General features: G+C 57.5%; 1 protein-coding gene across 1 annotated transcript in view; it reads right to left on the reverse strand.

The window, feature by feature from the left end:
• The window catches only part of SHANK1 (SH3 and multiple ankyrin repeat domains 1), a 46,160-nt gene that overhangs the window by 7,524 nt on the left and 14,326 nt on the right, over positions 1-24,310 (reverse strand). Inside the window, exons 12-23 of the mRNA XM_079906741.1 lie at positions 23,352-23,545; positions 19,484-19,597; positions 19,230-19,305; positions 18,737-18,763; positions 11,142-11,224; positions 10,807-10,931; positions 10,089-10,224; positions 9,710-9,790; positions 9,146-9,169; positions 8,871-8,939; positions 8,316-8,434; positions 166-262 (exon numbers count right to left, since the gene is read on the reverse strand). Of these exons, the coding sequence (XP_079762867.1) occupies positions 166-262; positions 8,316-8,434; positions 8,871-8,939; positions 9,146-9,169; positions 9,710-9,790; positions 10,089-10,224; positions 10,807-10,931; positions 11,142-11,224; positions 18,737-18,763; positions 19,230-19,305; positions 19,484-19,597; positions 23,352-23,545 (1,145 nt within the window). The remainder of the gene's footprint in view (positions 1-165; positions 263-8,315; positions 8,435-8,870; positions 8,940-9,145; positions 9,170-9,709; positions 9,791-10,088; positions 10,225-10,806; positions 10,932-11,141; positions 11,225-18,736; positions 18,764-19,229; positions 19,306-19,483; positions 19,598-23,351; positions 23,546-24,310) is intronic.

Below are 24,310 nucleotides of genomic sequence, written 5' to 3' on the forward strand. Positions count from 1 at the left end.
GTTTGCCCAGCAACAAAGCCTGAGCTCTTCGCCCAACTTGATGGTCACATATGGAAGGAGAAAAGAACATTCCCAGGCTCCCTTGTTTTCCCCGTAAACTGTCACTCTCCCAGCCTCCCCTTTCCCCATTGGCATCCCTTACACCCACCCTTGCAGGTGACATACCAATAGACTTTTGCCGGAGCATAAGCCCAGGTCCTGGAGGCAGGTAAGAAGGACGTTCATAACTTGGCTGGGAGCGGTGGTGGGGATCAAAGCTCGACTTTGGGTTGGCAGTCAGAGGAGGAGAGAGAAAAGAGAGCAGAGAAACATCAGTCAGGGCATGAAAATCCATGGATTCCCCACACAGCCATCCTCCATTCCTTCCCCAGCCTCTGCAGGAAGGGAGAGGGGTGTGAAGGAGAGGGAAGGGAATTCTGGGGTAGGGAAAGGTTTCTGAGTCCTGACAGCGGCAGCAGGGAGAAAGAGGGGGAAAACGTCAGATTATCAACTGAGCCTGTCTGCTCTGCTTCCCAAGCCGATCACTAATCTGGGCACTTTTCTCCACCCCTGCTGTCACTGCCCAGGTCCAAGTTACCACCACTGCCTGCCTAGATGACGGCAGTAGCCTCTTCCTTGTCTCCTGGCTGCCCACCTTGTCCTGCCACCCATTCCTGGTCTGCTTTCCACGCAAGAGTCAGAGGGATCTTTCTAAAAGAAATTCTGATCATGTTATTGCCCTGCTTAAAATCCTACACTAGCATCTCACATCAGTTAGGAAGGGATCCGAGTTCCCAAGTCTGGTCTTCAAAGCCCCCTGGGGTAGACACTGCCTGTGCCCACCCAGATCTCCTCAGCCAGGATGCTGTGCCCATCCCCAGCCACTGTGTCACCTGCCTGCAACACTTGGCTGCCCCTTGCTCTGAAGAATCATTCCCCCTCCAAAGGCGTTGACGTGCCCAAGCTGTTACATGCCCCCACTTCTGGGAGCAGCCTGCAGCCAACTGACAGGAAGGTCTAAGGAGGGATCATCTCCATCCTGCAGTTCACACTCCCGAGCTCCCCAAGGGACCAGGCTGAAGGCAAACTCCAGTGGGGACCAGGGTTGCTGACCTTCTCTGCAGCCCATCCTGTCTCCCCCATGCCCTTACAGGTTCCCCCTTAGGAAATCATTGTCTCAAGCATCCTTATCTCAGGCTCTGATTTTAGATTAAGAATCACGGTGATTTAAGACACCGTGTATGATCTAGCCCTCGCCTATATCTCCCACTCTGGTCCCACCACACCCACCTTTTCTTGCTCCTGCAGTGCCGCAAGGTTCACCCCTGCTTTAGGACACTTACAAGTCCTGGATCTTCTCTCTGCAATGGTTTCCTCCCGGTCATCACCGATTCCTTTCCATCTTTATGTCCTCTGCTCAAATACCCCTCCCAGTCACCGCCTACTGCATTTCCCTGTCCTGTTTTCTTCATAACACTTCTCTCACTTCTTGCTTACTGTCTGTCTGTCTTCCTGGCGAGAACATCAGCTCCCTGAAGACACCAGACATTATCCCAGGCACCGTGGGTACAGGGTCAAGGGCCCACGATACTTTTAGGGGAAATGTTTTAATTTCTTTTCAAATAGGAGGGAAAAATAATTATAATTCAGTCATAAAACTTTGACTTTTAACTTTTTTTTTTTTTTTTAGGAAGGAGGGGCAAAAAGTGCCAAAGGCCCACAGAAGTCATAATGCAACCTTCCTGAGGGCAGTGACTTTATCAGTCTGGTTCACTGCTAGGTCCCCAGTCCCCAAACAGGCCTGATGTTCTATAAGCTTGTGTCAAATGAACAAGCCAATGTCAGGCACTCTCGGGCCCCGACTCCCCTGCTTCTGCCAGGTGGCCCCACGTGTCTTCCTTCTCCGTCTTTGAGACCAGAAGTTCATAGAAAGGAAGGCCTCTTTGGATGGGGTCCCCACTTTTGGGGTGTGACCCTAAGTGCCCTCACCTCCCCACCACGCCCCCTCCTGTCCCCCTGCTCTAACCACTCCCAGTTCTCTGAATTCCCTGTGCTGTTTCTCAGCTCAGAGCCTCAGCATCTGCTGTTCCCTCTGCCTGGAAAATCCCTTCCCCACTCTCTGCTAAGGGAAAACTGCTTCTCATCCTGGCCCCCACCCTGGCCTGGCCACCCCCTTCCTCTAGCCCTGCACTTCCTAATCCAGTGGCCACTAGCCATTCAGATGTACATTTCAATTAATTTGAATAAATTTAAATAAGCTGAAGTTGAAAACTCCCTTCCTCCATCACACTGGCCACATTTCAAGTGTTCAGTTGTCACTCATGGCTGGTGGCTGCCATATTGGACAGTGCAGAGGGAGAACATCTCCATCCTCACAGAGCGCTCTAGCGGACAGTGATGCTCTAGACCTTCATAGAATGCACCTGTGCTACCCCTCTCACTGCCCGCACCTTGGACTGGGACTATTTCTGTGTTTGCATCATTCATTCATTCCACAGATATTTATGGAGCACCTGATTCATGCCAGGGGCTGTTCTAGATGCCGCAGATGCAGCCGTAAACAGAACAGACAAAAGTCCCTGCCCACGTGAAGGACAGGCAGACCATAAACAAAATAAATTAGTAAAATACGACGTGGGTCAGATGGAGGTAAGCGACAGAAGAGAGGGAGACTGTAATTTAAAATCAGGCAGTCAAGAAGACCCCACTGAGAGGGTACAACCTGAGCAAACTCCTGAAGGAAGCAGCCAGGGATGTATCCCGGGGAAGAGTATTGCAGGCAGAAGGAGCAGCAAGTGCAAAGGTCCTGAGGTGGGAGTGAGCCTGCTGTGTTCAAGGAATAGTTAGGAAGCCAGTGTGTCTGGAGTGGGTGAGCCAAGGGCTGAGGGGTGGGAGATGACATCAGACAGCAGGGTGACACTGGGTGGGATCTGGTAGTTTCAGATGTCTCCTCCCTGGAAAGCCTTCCTCCTATTACTCTGCATCGTAATTTCCTCCACCTACCCTAGGTTAGAGTTATTATAATTACTTGCTTACTTGTTTATTGTCTGTCTCCCTGGGCATGTAGCCTACCCAATACCCATCCTACTCTTCTTCTTTGGTAAGAAAACCCCCATCTTATTTGGCACCTATCGAGAGACTACATTTCCCAGCCTCCCTTGTGGCTAGGTGTGGTCATAGGACTAAAGCCGGCCCAGATGCATAAGTGGAAGTGTTGTGTGTTACTTCTGGGAAGTCTCATCAGAGGTAACCCAAGAAGCAACAATGTGCCCTCCTTTCTACTTCTACCTTTTCACTCTTCCTTGTTCCTGCTACCTGGAATGCTGGTGCAACAGTTGGAGCTCCAGCAGCCTCTTGGACTACGAGGTGACTTTGTGGCTAGGGTGAGAAGAATTCTAGGTCTTCAAGACCATGGAGGCTGCCACACCCGCCTCAGACTCCCTACTCCAGACTTGTTCAAGACGACAGAGATATAAGCATTTGTTCGTTCAAGCCACTGTTATCTGGGGGTTTCTCTTATATACAGCAGAACCCAGTTCCGCAAAATACCCCCACTCCCCCGCCAGTGTCAATTCTCTAAGGGAGGTAACTTTGTTTGGCTGGTTCCCTCCTATACTCCCAGGGCCGAGCAGCAGGTCCAGCACATAGTAGTTGCTCAATAAATATTTGTAGAATGAAGGACACCTTGACAAAATGGGGGGAGCACCCTGATGACGTAACCCTAGTCCTGTTCCTTTGAGAGAGTGATGGGGAAGGATCACAGTGACAGGGGAGGGGTCAGAGTGATGGGGAGGGGACAGAATAACGGGGGAAGGGTTAGAGTGATAGAAGAAGGGTTCCCCTAGCTGAAGAGGGTCCAGACTCAAGGGAGAGGCGTCATATTGGCACACTGGCAGAAGACCTTCTAAGTGGAAAAGAGGGATCAAATAATGGGTTAGCTTGGCACAAGAGGGATCATAGTGGCAGAGGAGATGTCTGACTGACAGAGGAGCCATAATGGCGTCTGAGGAGGCTAGGAGTGACTACCTGAGGGGTGGACGGACTCAAGGTGAGACAGGCTGACCTCCCTCAACAAACGGGGAGCGGTCTCTCCTGCGCAGAGGGGGCAGCCAATCAGAGTCTGCCAGGTGCGTGTGACGTCACCAACTGCCGGGCAGACTCCTCCCCAGCGAGTTGACCAGAGGTCCCGCCCTCTTCCTGTGCCACCTCGTGGGTCGCTGTGGGTCTGGTGCCTCCATGGCAGAGTGCGCCCTGGTGCCGTGCACAGGCTAGAGGCTGAAGATGGGCTGGGAAATTCGCGTTCGGGAGGCAGCGCCCGGACGGGGTGAGGGGGAAGATATCGGAGGGGGAGGCACATGGAGAGACAGAGCAAGACAAAGACAGAGGTGGGGAGACAGAGGCAGAGATGGGGCTCCAGAGGTGTAGGGGAGAGACAGGAGGGGACATGAGACAGCCATGGGGAGAAAGAGGGACCCAGCAAGGCAGGGAGAAAAAGGCAGTCCTGAGAGATTCTGCCATGGAGAGGGCCAGAGCTACCCTAGGAGGTCCAGACATGCCCCGGGAGGGGAAGAGGCAGAGGATGCGACCAAGATGATATGGTAAAAATAACCAGAGGGAGAAACTGAGTCCAGAGAATGGCTGAAACCAGAGCCCAGACCACCCAGACCAAGATGTGGGAGGTGGGGATCAGGGGACCCCCCCCCCAGGGCGGTCAGTCACCAGGTAACGGACAGTAGCCAAGAAAAGCAAAGCCACGCAGAGGGGAGGACAGACAGGTGAACTGCAGAGCCCTAGGAGGAGACAGAGCCCAAGAGGGGCCTTGACCTACAACGGATCTGCCCGGGGTCTGCACCCTCACTGTTGGTGCAGAGGGTCCTCCCAGCCCCCCTTAGGTTTTACGCAGAGGTGTGTTTTTCAGGGAGGGTTGAAATCTCTCCATCCTTAAGTTTTTAAACAGTGGCGTCTTGCACAATCTTTTGCCCTGTCCACTGTGGTGCAGGTCCGTTAAAAGGAGCCTGGGGGGCCACATTGGGCTTCCACACTGCCCGCTTGCCCCCCTGGTTTAGGTGCAGCGGAGTCCAAGTGGGAGAGTGAAGAGGGGAGAGAAGCCGAAACAGATGGGAGATGGAGACCCAGATGAGAACAAGACCACCCACTGAGAGAGGCACGGAGATGCAGGAAGGTCACAGAGGGGTCCCTGTGTTGACTCAGGGGTTGAGAGAGATCAGGGTGGCTGGTGGGAGGTGAGGGCAGAGATGGGGGAAGAGAGAGCCCTCAACATGAGAGGGAGGGCTTGGGGGAGGCCCAGGGACAGACCCCAGGAGGGAGAAGAAAAGGGGAGATGACCACTGGCCTCCAGGATCCAGAGGAAAGGGAGGCCCCATGAAGACCTCAGGTGTTTCATTTCTAGGAGATGGGGGCAGGCTGGCAGCTGGTTATACTATTGGCCAGTGTCTGGGCCCACCTGGGGGTGTCTTTGGAGCCAGGATCTTGTCTGTCCTGTAATGGAGGTTCATGCAGGGAGGGGCTGGCACCCTGGCAACCTGGCACTTGGTGGGTACTCCATGCATTTGCTGAATAAATGAAAACAGGACTGGCCTTAATCTGTTACTAGAGACTCCGTACCGAGCCTGGAATGTTGTTGTGGGGTCTCTGGGGCGCAGGCGGGGGTCACAGTAGGGTCTCCCGTTTGTTATTTTATGGCATGGGGAGGCTCACCATTCCTTGAGAGCCTCTGTACTAGAAGCTGATCTCATTCAGTCCTCCTAAGAACCAGCAAGATTGGCTTTACCCCTATGTTACAGAACAGGAAACTGAGGCACAGAAAAATTAAAGGCGTGGGCCGAGCGACATAGTAAGTTAGAGGCGGTCAGGCTTTGGAGGCAGGTTTGCCTAGCTCTACTGCCCATGTACTTTTTTTTTTGGGGGGACAGGACTTTTTTTTATATATATATATCGGAGTATAGTTGATTTACAATGTTGCGTTAGATTAAGGTGTACAGCAAAGTGATTCAGTTATTCAGTTTTTCTGGTTCTTTTATATCATAGGTCATTACAAGATATTGAATATAGTTCCCTGTGCTATACAGTAGGTCCTTGTTGTTTATCTATTTTATATACAGTAGTGTGTATCTGTTAATCCCAAACTCTGAATTTATCCCTCCCCCTTACCTATGGACATTTAATCCTTACACCGACCCTGGGGGGAGGTGGGCACGGAAGATGACCCTAATAGGCCCAGAGATGTCAAATTCCTCGCAAAGCCAAGGATGGGTGTGAAGTGATGGCTCCTGCAGGCAGGGCCCTCTGCCGAGCCCTGAGAAGTGGCCAAGCACCCTCTGCCTCTAAATCTGGGAGAAATTCTAGGAGTCTCGATACAAAATTTGCCACCTGCATTTCTGGCTCTTGTAAAAGTACTAGGGGGCTTCCCTGGTGGCGCAGTGGTTAAGAATCCCCCTGCCAATGCAGGGGACGCGGGCTTGAGCCCTGGTCCGGGAAGATCTCACACGCCGCGGAGCAACTAAGCCCGTGCGCCACAACTACTGAGCCTGTGCTCTAGAGCCCGCAAGCCACGGCTACTGAGCCCGTGCGCCACAACTACTGAAGCCCGCGCGCCTAGAGCCCGTGCTCCGCAACAAGGGAAGCCACCGCAATGAGAAGCCCGCGCACCGCAACGAAGAGTAGCCCCCGCTCGACGGAACCAAAGAAAGCCTGCGTGCAGCAACGAAGACCCCAGGCAGCCAATAAATAAATAAATAAATAAATAAGTACTAGGCCTTCTAGAATAGGTGGTTGAGCCCTTAAGAGGGCTATGGATGGATTTCGGGGGGCCCTGCGCGCTTACTTGGGTGGGGAGAAAACCCTACGTCTTTATTTTCATTATTCTCCAGCTAAAACACAACATTTTCTCAATTAAGGATGTGGGCAACAGCCCACGTCAGTCTAAGCAAAACCTGTGACTGTATCCCCGACAGAAATCACAGGTATTTCTGTATTCTTCATTGCAGAGGCTGCAGATTTCTCTAAATAGTGTTTGTGCTTCTTAGGACTTCGAAATTAGAGTAGTCAACATCCAGCACCAGATCCTTCTGGCTACCACGGTGAAGAAAAGGCACCGACATTACTAGATCGCAAATTTTGCTTTCAAAAAATATTTTGCTAACTGTATTTCGGCGTAACTGGCTTCTTCTGTTATCTTACGTATTTTTTAAAATTTTATTTTTGGGTCAAGGGGCTTGTAACCTAACTTCATCCACTCACGAGAGCTGAACTCTGGGCTCGGGCTTGCACGGCGCTCGGGAGGGTACACCCTTCCACTGTCACTCCCCGGGGTTAGGTACTGTTCTTGACCCTTACGAATTATGTTTTATTTTATGCATTTATAAGCATTATTATGAGGACTATGCCAGCCTGCCACAGGGGTCCATGGTCCCGCAAGAGTCAAAGCACCCAGTTTTAGAGTCAGTGGTCCCTTGGTCACCAGTGGTGGGTGTGGCCTGTAAAAAGAGGGAGTCAGAGGGTGGGGTCAGAGGGCAGGGCCTGGGCAGAGAAGAAGGAAGTGCGGAGACAGAGGTAGGGCCCCGTGTGGCCTCTGGAGGGGGGAGGGGGGAAAGCTCTGGCAGGGCTGGTGGGGGGATGTGTCCCCACGAAGGGGCCCAGTTCAGTGAGGAGGGCAGCCAGGAAGGGACCAGCAGGTCCCCACCCGAAGAGCCAGGGCCGTGGCTGGATCACGGATCCAGTTGCCTGACTGCCTGGGGTTGAAATCCCGGCTCCCTCTCTGAGCCTCAGTTTCCCTTCTGTATCACAACCGAGTGTACCTCCCAGGATGATTCCAAGGAATGAATGAGATGAGCCACGTAAAATCGTAGTGTCAGAAATGTGATCAACACCCACTATAGGTTAGCAGGCAGAGCGCAGACAGAGATGATAATTAATATTTTAATAACTACCACTTGTTGAGCACCTATTATTATGCGCTGTGCCTGGGCCAGGGAGCGCCATCCATGACACCGTTTTACCTTCCCTGAGACCCCTGAGGTGGGATGGAGATGAACAGAAAGAGCTGGGCAGGAGAGGATGGAGAGTGGAGGGAGGTGAGAGAGATGGGATCTGGGGGAACAACAAGGAGGAAGAGGATGGGCCGAGAGGAAAGGGGACGCCCAGAGTGGGGAGAAAGGAGGGAACCCCAGGAAGCGCGGTGCCCCGTAGGACGGGCATTTAACACGGGGGAGTCAGGAAGGATTTGCAAGGAGAGAGGTAAAGGCTCCAAGTTGCCCTGTGCAACCCTCAAGCTTCCTTCCCCCCAGGGGCCCGGTTCCCCAGACGAGGCTGCCTACCTCAGTGGCAAAGAAGCCCTTCGGTCGGTGTTTGCCCAGGGACGCGAGGCCACCAGGCCCAGGACTCTCACTTGCACTGATGGTCTGCTGAGCGGCCGCCAAAATTTCATCCAGTTTGTCTAGGGGGAGGCGGAAGAGGGACGGAGAGCCAGAGAAACGAAGTTTGCTTTGGCCTGGCGCAGAGACAGAGCTGCCGGGAGCCCATTCAGTGTCTTGTGTGAACCAGAAAAGGGCACCCGTGTCTCCCTCCCGGTGGCCCGACGGCCCTGCTCGGAGACACAGTCTCCAGCCCCGCAGGCAGGACCCAGCGATGGGAAGGGGTGAGGGCGGCCATCGTGAGAGGGAGGATGGAAGGGAGGCAGAAGGTAGTGCGGAGAGGCTCAAAGCAGGGGTGGGAACTCAGCCTCATGATGGCTGGGGCCAAGCTGAGGCGTGAAGGTGATCAGTGCGGGGGTGGCTGAAGGGGCGCGGGCCTGGAGAGGGGTGGAGCGGCTGCGGCACCCCAGGCGGTGCGGGGTCGGGCCCTGGGCAGCCCAGGGAGCGGGGCCATCTTACTGAGAGCCATCTGATACACGGTCCGCTTTTTCTCCACGCTGGGCACCGGCGCAACTTGCTGCTCGTACTCTGTGGGCAAAGGACGCGGATGAAGCCCAGGGGCGCCCCCGGAGGGCGGGGCGGAGCGGGCTCGGCCAGCGGGCGTGGCCAGCGGGCGTGGCCAGCGGGCGTGCGCAAGCGCGAGTGGGGCAGTGAGGGGCCGGGATGGGGGAGGGGCGAGCCCGCCGGCGGGATATAGGGTCGGGGGCCCTCCCGCCAGTCCTGTGCCCACTCACCACTCTTCTTCTTCCAGGGCGAGACTAGCCCGGGGGAGAGGCAGTAGAGGAGCGAAGAGTTAGGACTTCAGGGGGAGGCGAGGGGCCCCCTTTCTGGAACGCCCGCCTCCCTCAGGGCCCTGGGGTGAGGGCGGTCGGCTAGCTGCCTGATCCGCCCCCGGCAGGGGAAACAGCCCCGTCTGGAGGGAGGGGCTCGCCTTCCTTTCTGTTAGTGGGAGTGAGGGGAGCTGGTGGAGGGAGAGATGGAGAATGGTGGTGGGGTTCAGGTGGAACAGAGCGAGAGGGGCTAGAAAGGAAACAGGGACCCGCAGAGAGGAACGTACGGACGCAGAGAGACCCCGACACAGAAACAGATGTAAGAGGACGAAGGACAGTCGGCTCTCAGACGCCCTTTCCCAGCGACGCACACGCAGGCCAGAGACAGTCTGACCCATGGACGGGGGGACAGGACCAGGACGAGGACCCCTGGTCACTAACAACACTAACAAACTCAAGGGACGGTCCAGCCTCCCTCTGCCCCTTTCCGTCCGCAGCACCTGGGCCCCAGCAGCCCCGCAAGCTCACCCAGCTCCTCCAGCTCTGAGGTCATAGACTTGGACCGCAGGGAGATGGTTGGAGGCGGGAGCCGCTTAGCCTGCGGCGGTGCTGGAAAAACGAGCGGGATCAGGCATCAGCACCCTGGAAGGAAAGCCCGTGACCTTCCCCCCTGCCCGTGCACCACCGCGGAGCTCTGGCGCTTCCAGAGCTCGGAGAAGAGATGCCATCCGCATGTGCATGTTGAGCCCTCACTCAGTTCCTCTCCAGAGGCCCTGAACCAGCAGCCCTGGGGGAGGGAACGCTGCTGGTGGTGGTGGGGACCCTTGGGCCATTAGGGCTCCCTGAGGATTGAAGTCTAGTAGCAGTGGGGGGCCCGGGCCTGGCCACACGAGTGGGGGAGGAGCACCTTTCCTATGCACAGCCTCATCCATGTCCGGGTGCCTGGTGACCATCACCACCTTGACCATCAGCGTGTTGCCCCCCTGGCGGATCATGTTCACCACCTGCCGGTGGCCGACCTTCACCACATTCTGCCCGTTCACCTGTGGCACAGACACCCCCCAGAGCACACCCAATAGGTGAGGGGAGGGATGCTTTCCACTTCAGGGTCCCCACCGAAGCGGCCTCCTCCTGCCTTGCCCTGTATGTGGCACTGTCGGTCACCCTTCTCTCCCCTTGACCCTCCTCTGCCTTGCAAGCCCCCAACACTCTGTTCCTGTAACTCTCCTGGCCTCAGGGTTGGGGAAGGGGCTGGGCCCACCCTATTTGCCTCTCTCTCCCTCCTTGCCCTCCAGCATTGTGTGTGTGTGTGTGTATGTGTGCAAGCCCGTGCCCTGGGGGGGGCGGGGAACAGCTCTGTCATCTGAGATACTTCAGAAAGGCTTTCAGATGGAGTCACTGAAGAAGCAGAGGCTGGCTGCGGGGGGGGGGGGGGGGGGGGGCGGGGTTTGGGAAGCTTTGGTGCCAAAGGAGAATCTGGACTTGGGCAGCCGCATCCTGGCATAGATCACGAGGGGGTCTGAGGATTTGTTGCTAGGGGCCCAGAGGAGAGCGCGGTGTCTGTGGAAGGTGGGCCAGGGGTAGGGTCTTTGGAGAGGCCTTTGGGGTTGGGGGCCGGGACTCACCTCAATGAGGAAGTCTCCCATTCGCAGTCCAGCTCGCCATGCCACGCCACCCTCGTCCACCGACTCCAGATACTGCAGCGCCGGGAAGGCCGGGGTGGGGGTGAACTCCTCGATGGGGGTCTGCGCTGCAGATGGGGAGGAGCCGGCGGGGTCGGAGGGGAGGGGGTGGAGAGGCCGAGCAGGGGATGGGGCTCAGACCCAAGTCACGGAGGCCTCACCGTAGCTGTGGGACCAGCACCCTGGGGTGGGGTGGTGGGCAGGCTGGGGTCCCTTTCCCTGTCTTCCCCCCTGGGTCAGAGAGCCCTTCCCCCGTCCCCTCCCCGGCCGCCACTCACCCTTGGCCCCCCGGAGCACGAACCCAAACCCCTCACTGTCCTTCTTCTGCAGCAGAACTGTCTTCTCCTTGATGATGTAATCACTGGCGGGGAGGGTGGGGGAGGGGCGGGGTGGGGCGGGTGGAAAAGGAATCATGAGACCCACGTGCCCCACCAGCCACCTGGTGACCTGAGCCCAAGCTCCAGAACCAGTCATCCCCGCTCCGAGGAGCTGCCTCACCCACTCCACGTGTGTATGCTCGCGGCAGCCCTGACGAGCCTCCCCCTCAGAGCCCAGAGCGCTCGCTCTCCCACTCAGTCTTTCCTCATTCATCCATCCGTGCTTCCATCCACCCATCCATTCAGCAAAGCACAGTGTGAGGAACGGGGAGCTAAGCTGCCGGATCAACGGACAGCCTGGCTGGAGGCCCTGCTGGCCACTTTCCGTCTGTGACCTTGAGCCCACGCCTTCAACCTTTGTGGCCTCAGTTTCCTCATCTATAATGCGGGACAATAACAGGCTCCACCTGATGGGGTCGCTGTGGAAGTTCCCTATATATAGTACACATAGTATTCGGCACAGGGCTGGGTACCGTAGCACATGCGCAATAGAATCCATGCGCTGTCTTCGTTCGGTCAAGTCTTTTGGTCTAGAGGACACGTGTACTTGGATAATACCTCTCCCAGCTCCTTGACCATATATATGCTACAGTACCAACTCCCCAGGTCCCCACACGTATTGTAAAACTGCTTATTCAGCAGCGTCCAATGTGGTGCCCACTAGCTGCCTGTGTCTATTTATATGCAAATTAATTAAAAATTAAATTGAAGAATTCAGTTCCTCAGTCTCACTAGCCACGTTTCCAAGTGCCTGGCAGCCACATGCGGCTAGTGGCTACCACGCTGGACAGCACCGATACAGAACATCTCCATCGCCGCAGAAAATTCTAGCGGACAGCGCTGACATCTACTTCCCGGTATATCTCAAATGTACCTCTTTCATGCAGTCGGTAGATTCTAGCAAAATGCAAACTGCGTGTGAATATGTGGATGGTCCCCAGGAAGGCCACCAGAGCCCACCAGCACATTTAGGCAAGGCTCACATACGCAGCAAAGTTCAGTTAAACGCAAAACTATTCCGTGTATCTCCACAGCCGCCCGGGGCTCACTCAGATACCAGCCCCAAACCCTAGACGTCACCACTGCGTACATCAGGATTACACATCCATTCCATTCCAGGCACCCCAGTACACAGCAGGAATACCCAGACGCCCTGGCTCCAGGCGCCTCAGAATACCCACAATCACCCCCACCCCAGAGCCACCCGAACACGTGCCTCGCTGCGTCTTGCAGTCAGGTCAGAAACCCGGCCCAGCACACACACAGACCCCCTCATCGTCCCCCGGTAATATCCGCGGGCCCTAACACACTCCAATCACAGCCAAGCGCGCTCCCCGCGCACTCCGATTACCTACCCCCAGAGACCTCGCAGAACAGCCCTCCACGGATACTCCAGTATATTTCAGTAACACCCCGCCACACCCCAGTATGCTCCACTAATAACTCCCCTTCACTTTGATCTCGGTGTGTTCCCATAACACGCCCCCTGAACATAAACCAGCACACGCCAACAAAACGTAAGGTGCTCCTACTGTACTTCCGTGCCACCCTCCCTCCACACACACAAGCACGCCGGATACTCCCACGACCCCCCCTGACATCCACTGTCAAATCCATACGGCGGTACCGTAGGGACGGTGTTCTGCACATCCCTGCTCCCACCCTCCTCGTTATAACCTGGTGGGTCCAACAGCAGGCATGCACATGTAGACGCAGCCCACAACTGCCCTTGCTCCAGGTTCACGATGGTCCAGTAAACCCGTCTACACCATACCCGCTATGTCTTTCTGACCTTATATTCAACCCAGGGACCAGCCACCTTTGTAGCTGGGTAGAGGGGATGTTGGAAGAGAAGGAGGGAAGGGGTTGAAAGGGACGGGGGAGGGGAGGGGAGGAAAGAGGCAAAGAAGCCTCCAGGAGCGAGTGGACAGGGCTGACAGGAATTGGTTGAGAAGTCAGAGCTACCTACTCCTGACCATGAACGCTGTGGCATCCTTGTCCCCACCTCGGTGCCCACGGCGTAACCTGACATGCTCCTTCGAGCCCTCGTATCCTTGCTACCCCCATAGCCCTTCCAGATCTCCAGGGCCCCCCCAGTGGCCAGTAATGCTCTTCAGATCCCCTTTAGTCCTCACTTACAGCAGTTTCGCTTGCCTTCATGCATGCCACAAACCCCTGCTTTCCCCCCAATTTTCCCCTGCCCCTGGAATCTCTCACCCACACATTCTCCTCACACTTCATACATAAGCCTTCCCCAAACAGCCCATCCCCCGATACAATTCAACAAAACTCCCATATCCTTTAGATGCCAAGAAGAAGCACTTGCTATGTGTGAGGCAGTATTTGAAACCCCTCATGGGTAAATGACTTAATTGTCTCCCACAGTCAGCCTCTAGGTAGCTGTGTGTACCATTTCCACTTTACAAGTGAGGAAACGGAAGCACAGAAAGGTTAAGCAACTTGCCTGAGCTCACACAGCCAACAAAAGTCTTCAACAATTCCCCAGAAAATACCTGGGTCACTCAGTAGTAATACGCTCCACTCCACGGCACCCAAATACCCCAGCACAGAGACATCTGTCCCCAGTTCACCATGCACGTGCCCCTCCAGTGCCTGAAATTTATCCCAGGCTATGCCTGTAACACAACAAGGAGTAACATCTATTGAACCACTGCTGAATGCCAGATGGCGTTCCAAGCACTTTGCATTTATTTATTCACTCGGTCCTTACAACACCCCTGGGAGGGGTTGACTGTTATCATTCGCGTTTTATAGATGAGGAAACTGAGGCACGGAGAAATAACTTGCTCAAGTTCGCACCACCAGAAAAATGTCAAAGCCGAGATTTTAATTCCCCGCAGGCAACCCATATACCCCGATAATATCCAAACACCCCCTGACCATCGAAGCACCCCCTCTGTCCCACCCTCTCAAGTCTCCCCACCCTGGGCATATGCCTCTCTCCTTCCCACGAATTTCTCTCACAAATCCCAGCTCTGTGTGGTGCCTCTCTCATCCACCACATTCTTCTTGAGCTGCCTAATGGCCCCCTTGTCCTCACAGATTCCTGCAACTCTGTACTCCTTCTCCCCCACTCCTGTGTATGCCCCCACCTCGCTCTGCACCCCGATCCCCCCTCCTCCAAACCAGCTGGAAGCTCCACAGGACCCTAACCCACCCCCCATCAGCCCTCATTCCACAAGCCCTCATCACACCCCACGGGGCCCTCCCTCCACCTCCCAAATTGCCCTCACACACCCCACATCCTCTTTCCCAAAGTGTCTTCCATTGATTTCTGTGACCTCCTGGGCCAGGCCACCTCCTCTCAGGCCACCTCTCCCCCTCCTTTGCCCTCCTCCCTCCCACATCCTCTCGAGCCTCTGTGCAGAACCTCCACTGTGTCCCCTACAGCATCCTAGGTTTCCTCCATACTCCCCAGTCCCCCCCCCTTCCATTCTCATCCGTGGAAGCCTCCTCCTACTTTTACATCCTCAATTCACTTCATCACACACCCTTCCTTCCGCCTCCTTTTACTTGCAGCTGCATTTCATTTACATTCCCTGCATCCTCTGTCTGTGCTCTCCCTAAACTGCCTAAATCCCCACCCCCAAATTCTCTTCACATTTCCTGCATTGCCTCCTTACCCCATTTCCCCGCACACTCTACACCCGCTCTATGCTTTGGTGTTCCCCATTTCCCCCCACTTCAGTGTCCCCCCGCCGCCGTTCCATTCTCATCCTGTCACCCTCCTACCCAGACCCTCTAACCCCACCCCTGCCCTAGTGTTCGCTACCCACGCAGCACCCCATTCATGCGCCGTACTGCTGACTACCTGCCCCGCAGGAGCGCGCACAATGCTCTCCCCCAAGCCATCCCTCGGCGACCCTGAGCGGCCTCTGGAGCTCAGCGGCCAGCTCTTGTTCACCAGATCCCACACACAGAGACTGCAGCAGCATCGACTCCCTCCACCCCCACCCTGAAGGTCCCTCTCACACACCCAGCATCCCACAGCCCAGAGCCTGCTGCTGTACATAGCGCCCCCCTCTGGTACTCAGCCCCTCCCCGCGTACCATCTCCACCGGCCTCTCCAGGGCCTGCACACGGGCCCCCACGCGGGGAAGCCAGCCCCCTCCCATGCTGAGAAGCGGCACACACAGGCAGATGCAGCTCCCGGTGCAGAAGCTCAGCCGTGTCTCAGCACACGTGCCCCACACAGGCATAGACCCTCAGGGGGCAGGGAGAGGGGCGCATGGGGATGGAGACACACGGAGTCACTGGTGAAGGGGGGGAGCTGTCGGGGAGAGGACAGGCCTGGCAAAGGAGGGTGGGTGTTGGGAAACACAGCCGCAGTCCCTGGGACAGACCCCCCCCCCCCAAACACACACAAACACACACGAGTCCCTAGACAGCCTTGCTATCGCTCCAAGTCACACACAGTGACAGACGTCGTCAAACACGGACACCCAGATAGACACAGTTGGGGGGTGGGCTGGGAGCCCACCATCTCTCCATTCCTCTCTCTCTCTCTCTCTCTCTCTCTCTCTCTCTCTCACACACACACACACACACACACACACACACACACACACAGGGCTGCAGGCAGGCACACACGCACGCACACCAACACAGCCACAGGGACACACGCACAGTCTCACAGTGACACGCAGCGGAAAAAGAGGAGGGGAGGGGAGGGGAGGCCGGGGGCGGGATGCGTGTGTGATGGGGGGGGAATGACTGTGAATGGGAGAGAGGGGTATGAATGGGGGGACTTGCCAACTCCTTGAAGGGGTGTGGGGATACAGGAATCAGAGAAACGCGGGCCTGGGGTGTAGGTGCCTGAGCGGAGGGCTCCAGAATGGGGGCGCTAAGGGTGGCAGGAAGGACAAGTGGGGCCCGAAACCCGGAGTGGAGTCCGTTCGGAGGGCCTCCCTTTGAGGAAGGTCTTGGAGGAAGAGCTGAAGGGGGCCTGGAAGGGCCTGCGAGGGGCCTGGAGAGTGTGTGTGTGTGTGTGTGTGTGTGTGTGTTGCGGGGTGCTCGGGGAGAGAGGCCCAGGGAGGGGGATGAGAAAAAGAAGGGTAGAGACAAGGGGGCCGGAAAGGCTTTAGTGCTGAGAGAAGGTTAGGGGCGAAGGGCGGAGGGGGCGGCTTGGGGGCGGGGGAGGAGTCCCAGGGATGGGGGATTTAGCGGCTGGGGGAGGGTCGTCACAGCGGGCTGGGGCCTCCTGGTCGGGCCGCGGAGAAAAGGGGCGGCGCGCTCCGTTACCTGTAGATATACCAGACGCTGCGCCGCCGGGGCCCCAGGGCCGGCCAGCTGGAGGAGAGCGCGGGGGGCGGCTGCGGCAGGGAGCCCCCACCGGGGCGGCCCCCGAGACCCCCGGCGCCGCCGCCCGCAGACAAAGCCATCGCCGCCGCGGCCCCGGCCCCGGGCCCGGTCCCGGTGCCGGCCGCCCCCGCCGCCGCCGCCGCCGCCGCGTCCCCGTCCCCGCTCGGCCGAACCCCCGTGTCCGGGCCCCCAGGCCCCGCCTCATGCTGACCCGCGCCGAGAGGGGGGAGGGGGAGGGGGCGCGCACCCTCCCGCGGGAGGGAGGGCAGGGCCGGGGGCTCACATGCCGGGGGGCGCGGGGGCGCGGGGCGCGGGGTCGGGCCGCGGCGGGAGCGAGAGGACCGCGGACGGCGCCGGCTTCAGCACCGCGGACAGCTCCGGAGGCGGGCGGCGGGCGCGAGGCTTAACCCCTTGCCGTCCTGCGCCGGGCGGTGGAGGGGGCCGGGCAGGGGGGAGGGGAACGTGGGGGCCCCCTTGGCGGGAGAAGGGGGAGGGGCGAGGCGCGGGGGGGAGGAGAAGGGGGAGGCACTTCCGGTCTGGCCCTCCCCCTTAACCCTCCCCCCTCCAGAGCCCTCCCGCGCAGGTGCAGAGCGAGGGAGAGGGGGGAGAGGGACGCACAACATCACACAAGATGCCTCGCAACCGCGTGCAGGGACGCGCGGACCAAGCCCCACTTCCCAAGCAGGGACAACACGGTGAGGGGGACTCCAGGAGGGGACACACAGCCCCCCACCGCAGACAGACACACAGTGCACCCCAACACAGTCTGGAAGGGCCGGAAAGGGAAGGCCAGGACGTTCAGACTGGGCGCCAGAGCAGTGAGAGACACCCCTCCCCCCAAAGAAGTCCAGGCGGAGGGACATCCACAGTCCACGGCTCACACGAGAGCCGCAGACCCCCAGGGAGAGGAGAGAGGGCAGCACAGGCTAGGAGGACTGTACAGCTCCAGCTGGGACGCGGGGTCACAACACAGGCCAGGGCACCCCAGACAGGGGGCCGGAGAGCAGGGGGGGAGGCAGGAGGAGAAGCTCAGACACGCCGCAAACACAGCAGCACATGCCAGCGGGCACGAGAGTGGAGGAGAGAGAAGAAAATGCACTTGACGAGACAGAGCTAGAGAGAGGAGAAGGAAGTAGCTGAGGGCAAGAGGGACCGCCCCCATCCAGCTGTAGAGCAAGCGACCCCCAAACCGAAGCCAAGAGGAGACCCGGAGAGACACTGACAGAGACAAGAAGCAGAGGCTGATGGGAGACTCCGGGTGGGGTGGGGACCTCGATACTCACCCAGTGCCCAGAGCCGGAGACGTGCCAGGCGAACACGCACAATGGTCAAGCGCCTCGGACACTTGGGGCGCAGGGTGGGACCCCAGTCCCGCCCTCTCTTCTCATATTGTCATTTCTCCCTCCCCCCCAACATCCATCCCCACTGGCCAGAACACAGACACATAGGTTTGGACACATTTAATGGAAGGATGCTATGAACAAGGAGACCCTTCCCTGGATTAGGGGGAGGGGTGGGGGAGGGGAGGATTCATCTTTCAGATGCCCAGTTACGACCATCCCTCCCCCACAGCCTTGCCCTTCTGGAAGCTCAAGCCCTGGAGTCCTCCCCTCTTCTGCCCTCCCCTCCCCCAACACCCCAGGTCCTGAATTCCAGATCAGACAGGTGCAAATGCATGCACACGACTTTATCTGTTAATGCGCACACACAGTGACATGCATGAAGAGGGACAGGCATGCGCAGAGAGCCCCCTGTCCACATGTGGTAAGCAGGACATTGCTGGAAACACTGGCCCTCATTCTCAGACACACAGATTCAGGGAGATGTGCAGAGCCAGCCGCACGATTAGCCACAATCGTGCCCCCGTAAATGACAGCCACAAACGCGCCCATCTGTACAGAGCAGGACAGACCCTCTCGCTGTCACGGGCATATGTGCAAGGCTAGACCTCTAGGGGCCTCCAGCCACACATGCACACAGACACGTGTCATGCACACCTACAGAGACACACGGGCAAGAACACACTTGGGGAATCCGTACAAGGATGCTCGTCTGTGTAAGACGTTCACTCACAGGGAAACTTCAGCTCCGGTGGTGCACACACATCCACACAACCCCCAGGCACCCCTTCCTTCCCGTTCCTAACCCCACCCCCCCTTCCCCTCCCCTCTCACCTCCCTGGGCCAATCCCATCCATTAAGCTTCAGAAGCAAGTCAGCCAGCAGCCAGGGAGGGGAAAGGTGTCAGTGTGCCTTCGCCCCGCCCCCACCCCGCCTGGCCCGGCTCTGCCCGCCCCCCTCCCTACGCCAGCACAGGATGCAGACACTTCTGCTGCACAGGACTGCACAGAGATGTGGCACATAAAGGAGACCAGAGCCTCCAGCCAGCCATACACACGAGCTCCCTAGCCCCCCAGGCGTCCCCACCTCGCCCCGATCCATTTCATTGGTCTCTGGCTACACCAGAGCTGGGCAGTCTCGGTGGCTGCCAGGGACGGTTTGGGATTGGGCTATGTAGTCTGAAGCTAAGTCTGCCTTCCCCCACCCCTGGATCAAACTTCAGAGGGAACAGATGAGAAAGGGGGCTTCGAGGCGGTGGAACTATTTAAAAGGTGGAGTGTAAGGGAGTGGGGGTTGGGGGGGCGCCCGAGGGTGTAAGGACATTTACCTTGGGGCATCAAAGCTGTCGTAGGAGCCCACGGTATAATGCCGGAATAGTCTCTTTGCCTTGTCACTTCGGCTTTCTGCAGGGGGACAAAGGATGACCTTGGACCTGCACTCTGGAAACCATGGGCCCACCCCCTGGGGTCCTGGCCCAAGCCTTCCCATCTACCTCCCAGCACCCCACCCCCATCAGGAGGGGGAAGGGAAGGGACATGAGAACCTAGAGTAAATCGGGGACAATTGGGGGTTCCTCGTTACCTTGCTTTGCCTCCTGGGAGCGGTTGGCCACCTCTTCCAGGCAGTCAGAGGGGAACCAGCCGATGCGACCTTTGACCTGGCCTTCCCAGAAGCCTCCTTCCCCGATGCTAAGCACTAGATGCGGAGCAGGGACATAGAAACATTTCTCATTTCTGTGCTGCCCACACCCCCACCCGCTCCCAACACTTGATGCACAGCATTTCCAGAACTCTCAGCACCTAGCACAGAACCTGGCCCAAGGGCATCCTTAATAAATGTCCAAGGAAGGGGGAGATGCAAATCATGTCGCTTCTGCATACTAGCTTCCTGGACCCAGTGGGGACATCAAAATGGCACTGGGGAAAGGGCTGTGTCCCATGACGTCATCCTTGGAGGCTAGGGACACGTCCACAACTGGTTCTCATCTCCCCTGGTGACCAGTCACAACTCAGTTATTCCAAAATTTCCCTAAACCCTCCTCGGCTCCTAGGTCAAGTTCTACACCCCCATCACTGCCCCTGCCGCCTCCTGCAGCCTCCTTGCCACTTAATCTTCTGTCATCTGTTCCCAGACCCCTCCTTCCATTTCTCTTTGCTTCCCCTGGCTCTAGAAGGGACAGTAGAGTCACCTCTTTCCTTCTGTCCACCGCTCGTTACTGGAGGCCACTTCCTGCCACCCTCACCCCTTAACCATCAAGCACACGTTGACCGACAGCAAAGATGGGCAGCAGGGGCAGCTAATGTTTATCCAGCTCTCACTCGGGGCCAGGAGCCTAAGTGTGGGGGGGAACACTTTCATTCACCCCATTTTACTGGTGGAGAAACTGAGGCTCAGAGAGCTGAGGTCAACTGCTCAAGGTTCTGCAGCGTGCAGTCGACAGAGCCTGGATTTGAACACGGCGCTGTTTCCAGAGCGGATATTTTTAGTCATTCATGTTTTGCTACCTCTCTGTTCCAGCACTTCGCTGCTGCTGTTTCTATGATGATGAGGGCGACAGCAACAAGCCCGAAGTCATCCGTCTCTCCAGCATCTTTCACAGCTCTGTTCCCACTCGGCCCTTCACATCCTTTGCTCACTTCATCCTTACACCTACCTGCTAGGTAACAACTGATTTCCCACTTCAAAGATGAACTTGAAGCTAGAGCGTAACGACCTCTTGCCCAGGGATGGCTCAAGCCACGCTAGGATTGGGGTTGGGGCCATCTGACGCTCTTCCCTGCACAAAACACCTCCTCTGAGAGGGTCTGGGGAAACCACATGGAGGAGATGCTCAAGGTCATGGAAGGGACCAGGAGATGTGCGTCAAGGCGTCTGGGTTCTGGCCTAGCTCTGCCACGTCTGGCTGGGTGGTCTTGGAATCAAGCATTTGTTCACTGAACAAATACGTATTTAGTGCCAGTCAGCTAGGAACTGGGTGGGGCTGTTGGACACACTAAATGTGGTTCCTGCCCTCACGGAGCTTCCAGACGGGCAGTCATTAGAGGTATAACTCTCCAAGTGACCCCATGATTGGAAATTGAGGTCAACGCTTGAGGGACAAAGGAAAGGGTATTTGGAGAAAGGCCAGATGGGAGTATAGAAATCCGACGGCAAAGGGGGACCACGAAGGTGTCTCAGAGGATGTGACATATAGGCTGAGACCTGAAGGATGCTAGGAGTGGAGGAGGCAATGAGAGGAAGGAAAGGTTTTCCAGGCAGAAGTAACAGCATGTGCAAAGGGTTCGTTGTGGAAAAGGACTTGGGGGACTTCCCTGGTGGCGCAGTGGTTGAGAGTCCGCCTGCCAATGCAGAGGACACGGTTTCGAGCCCTGGTCTGGGAAGATCCCACATGCCTCGGAGCAGCTAAGCCCGTGCACCACAACTACTGAGCCTGCACTCTAGAACCCGCGAGCCACAACTACTGAGCCTGCACGCCACAACTACTGAAGCCCGCGCACCTAGAGCTCGTGCTCCGCAACAAGAGAGGCCACCGCAGTGAGAAGCCCGCGCACCTCAGCGAAGAGTGTCCCCTGCTCGCTGCAACTAGAGAAAGCCTGTGTGCAGCAACAAAGACCCAACACAGCCAAAAATAAATAATAAATAAAATAAATAAACTGAAAAAAAAAAAAAGGACTTGGGGCATCTGAGGAATGGAGAGGAGGATGTGGTCCCTGGAACCCTGTGGGTGAAAGAAAGAGTAGGAAGAGGTGAGGTTGGTGGGCGGGCAGAGGAGGGGTTCGCAGGCCAGGCTAAGGCGCTAGGCTTTGGTCCTGAGAGCAGAGGGAACCTGCTACCTTGTCGGGCTGCGGCAAACCTCAGTGACATTGTGGATGTGGCTGTGCTTTGAGGCAATTAAGCATCTTTTAATGAATGGAAAGGATATGAAAACAGGGAAGTGCGTAGAATTGCTGGGCTTGACATTCAGAAAGACACATGGAAGATACAGCCCATGGCCCTCTGCCTGTGCAAAGGTCCCTCACACTTGGCCTCAGCTTCCCTTTCTTCTTTTGCATCCTTCAAAGCACAGACCTGACCCCACCCCCAGACCCACCCACCCACACACAAACACACACACCCATACACTCGCTCCCCAGGCTCGGTGCCTCCAGAGGCACTGCCCCTGCCCCCCCACAGTTAACTCGGGCATTTGGTCATTCATCCATTCATCCCTTCACTCAGCAGGTGTGCACTGAGGCTTCCTGTGTGCTGGGTCACAGAACTGGGCCCTGGTGACCCAACCCCTGGTGACATGTGACCTTGTCTTCAGGAACTCAGGCGATAGGGAGACAGACTACGAAAGAGATGCAATTACACAACCTGCCTGATACTCTGATCCCCGCACATGCTTCAGGGCCCACTTAAAACTCTGTCTCCTTTGGGAGGACACCCCCCTCCCCCAGCTTCCTCGGTGCCCAGGGTCTCTCTCTTCTAAGCGCCCGTAGTGGGGGTCGCTTATGGTAATGACAGCTGGCGCTCATTATGTGAGAATCATTGTTCTAAGGGCTTTACAAGAACTGACTCTAATCCTCCCATTGTACAGACAAGGAAACTGAGGCCCAGAGAAGTCACTCACCTGAGGTCGCCCCGCTAAGAAGTGGTGGAGCTGGGATTTGAACCCGATCAGCCTGGCTCTCAACCACTACGCTACTTGTCTCCTCTGCAAGCCTAGAATCGGGCAAAGAATGGCTTCCCCATCTCGAATTAACTACTGCAGGGCACTTCCTGTCTCCAAAGCACCACTCTGTCCAAGAACATGCGTCCATGGCCCTGCGAGGGGCGAAGTCTGCACGTGGGGGATACCGGCATGGTTTTACAGATGAAGACAGGAAAACCGAAGAAAGGCAAACCCCCATGACAGCAGCCGCTATTTAGGGAGCCCTCAGCACGGACCGGGCTTCGCACACTGGCCGTCTCATCAGAGCACGGGCACCCCGTGTCTCAGGTGAGAACTCCTGGCAGAGGCAGGAGGCAGAGTCAAGGCGGTGTGACCTCTCTCTCCAAACACGATAGCGGGAAAGACCCTGGGCTCAGCTCGGGACCTCAGGCAAATCATGTCACCCACGCGAGGCTCTGCTCCTTCAACTGTACGATGGGCTCCTGACAGCTGCCTGGAAGGGCGATCGTGAGCGAGATGGGACCTCGCAGGGGAAGCGCTCCGGCCCTGCCCGCCGGCGTCAGCTTCCCACGAATGCTCATCGCCCCTTTCTTGCCTGGACACCGCCTCCTGATGGCCTCATCCCAGCTACGCTCTATGCTCCTCCGAGGCGGAAGGGGCATCTAGGTGCCTCTGAGTGTCCGGCGTTCACTGGACATTCTAGGTGCTGGGGGCCTGTGTGCCAGTGGCCCTTCCTGAAGGCTTAGTTCGCCCGCCTGCCCCGTGTCCACAGCCCCGCCGGGCGCTGCCCTTTACCTTTGATCTTCTCGCCCTTGCTTAGGGAGATCTCCCCCTCGGCTTGGGCCTGGTAGGACTTCACAGCCATGAAGGAACGTCCGGGGACCGCTGAGTAGAGCTTCCGGCGTCTCCCGCGGCTGCCCAGGGAGCCCCCGGGGCCCCCGGAGCCCCCGGTGCCCCCAGCTGGCCCTTCCCGGGGTGTCCCGCTGGAGCTGCGTACACAGAGGGTGTGAGAGGCAGGGGAGAGTGGAGGGAGGGGGCACCTCTGGGAGAACAGGGGTCCTTGGGTCGGGGCAGGTGGAGCATCAGAGCGGGAGGGGGTCTGAGTGCCTCTTCCAGCTCTGGCGGCCCCAGGGAGAGAGGGCACCTGGGGGGTCCAGCCCGGCTCCAGCCCTCCTTCCTGCCTCCTGGCTTCCGGCTCTGTCCCCTCCCACGGTCCTGCATGCCCTGCCTGGTGCAGCTTCCTGAAGCTGAGCTCCGACTGTGTCATCCCTGGCTCACGAGCCTTCAGCGACTCCCGGCTTCCTCCTGGGTTGAGTCCAACTCCTCTGCCTGCCATCCCTGACCCGCCATGATCTCCCTCCCGCCCACGTCCTCAGGACAGGCTGGCCAGCCACAGCACCCCCTTCCCGTCCTCCTCTAGCCAGCCTGGCCTCTTTACCCCAGGATGCCCCCTGCCCACCCTCCCCACCTCTGGTCTCATCTCCAAGCTTGGAAACCCCTCCCTGACCCCCTCGCCCACCCCCTCTCTGTTTGGCTTCCTCTCACCTTGCCCCGTCTGTCTGTCTGTCCAACATGTCTTTTGGGCACCTCCCGCCCAGGCCCATGGAGCAGGTGCTCAGCTAAACGCTGGTGCGCTTGGACTTGGGTGCAAGACTGTGGCTCACGGTGCCCTCACTGCCTCAAGGGTTAGGAGAGGGGTCTGGTAGTCTGGGGCTGGGACCAGTGAGGTGGGTGGGTGGGGGACCAGCCATGTG

The sequence above is a fragment of the Stenella coeruleoalba genome, assembly GCF_951394435.1.
Source record: "Stenella coeruleoalba genome assembly, chromosome: 20".
Taxonomy (NCBI): Eukaryota; Metazoa; Chordata; class Mammalia; order Artiodactyla; family Delphinidae; genus Stenella; species Stenella coeruleoalba.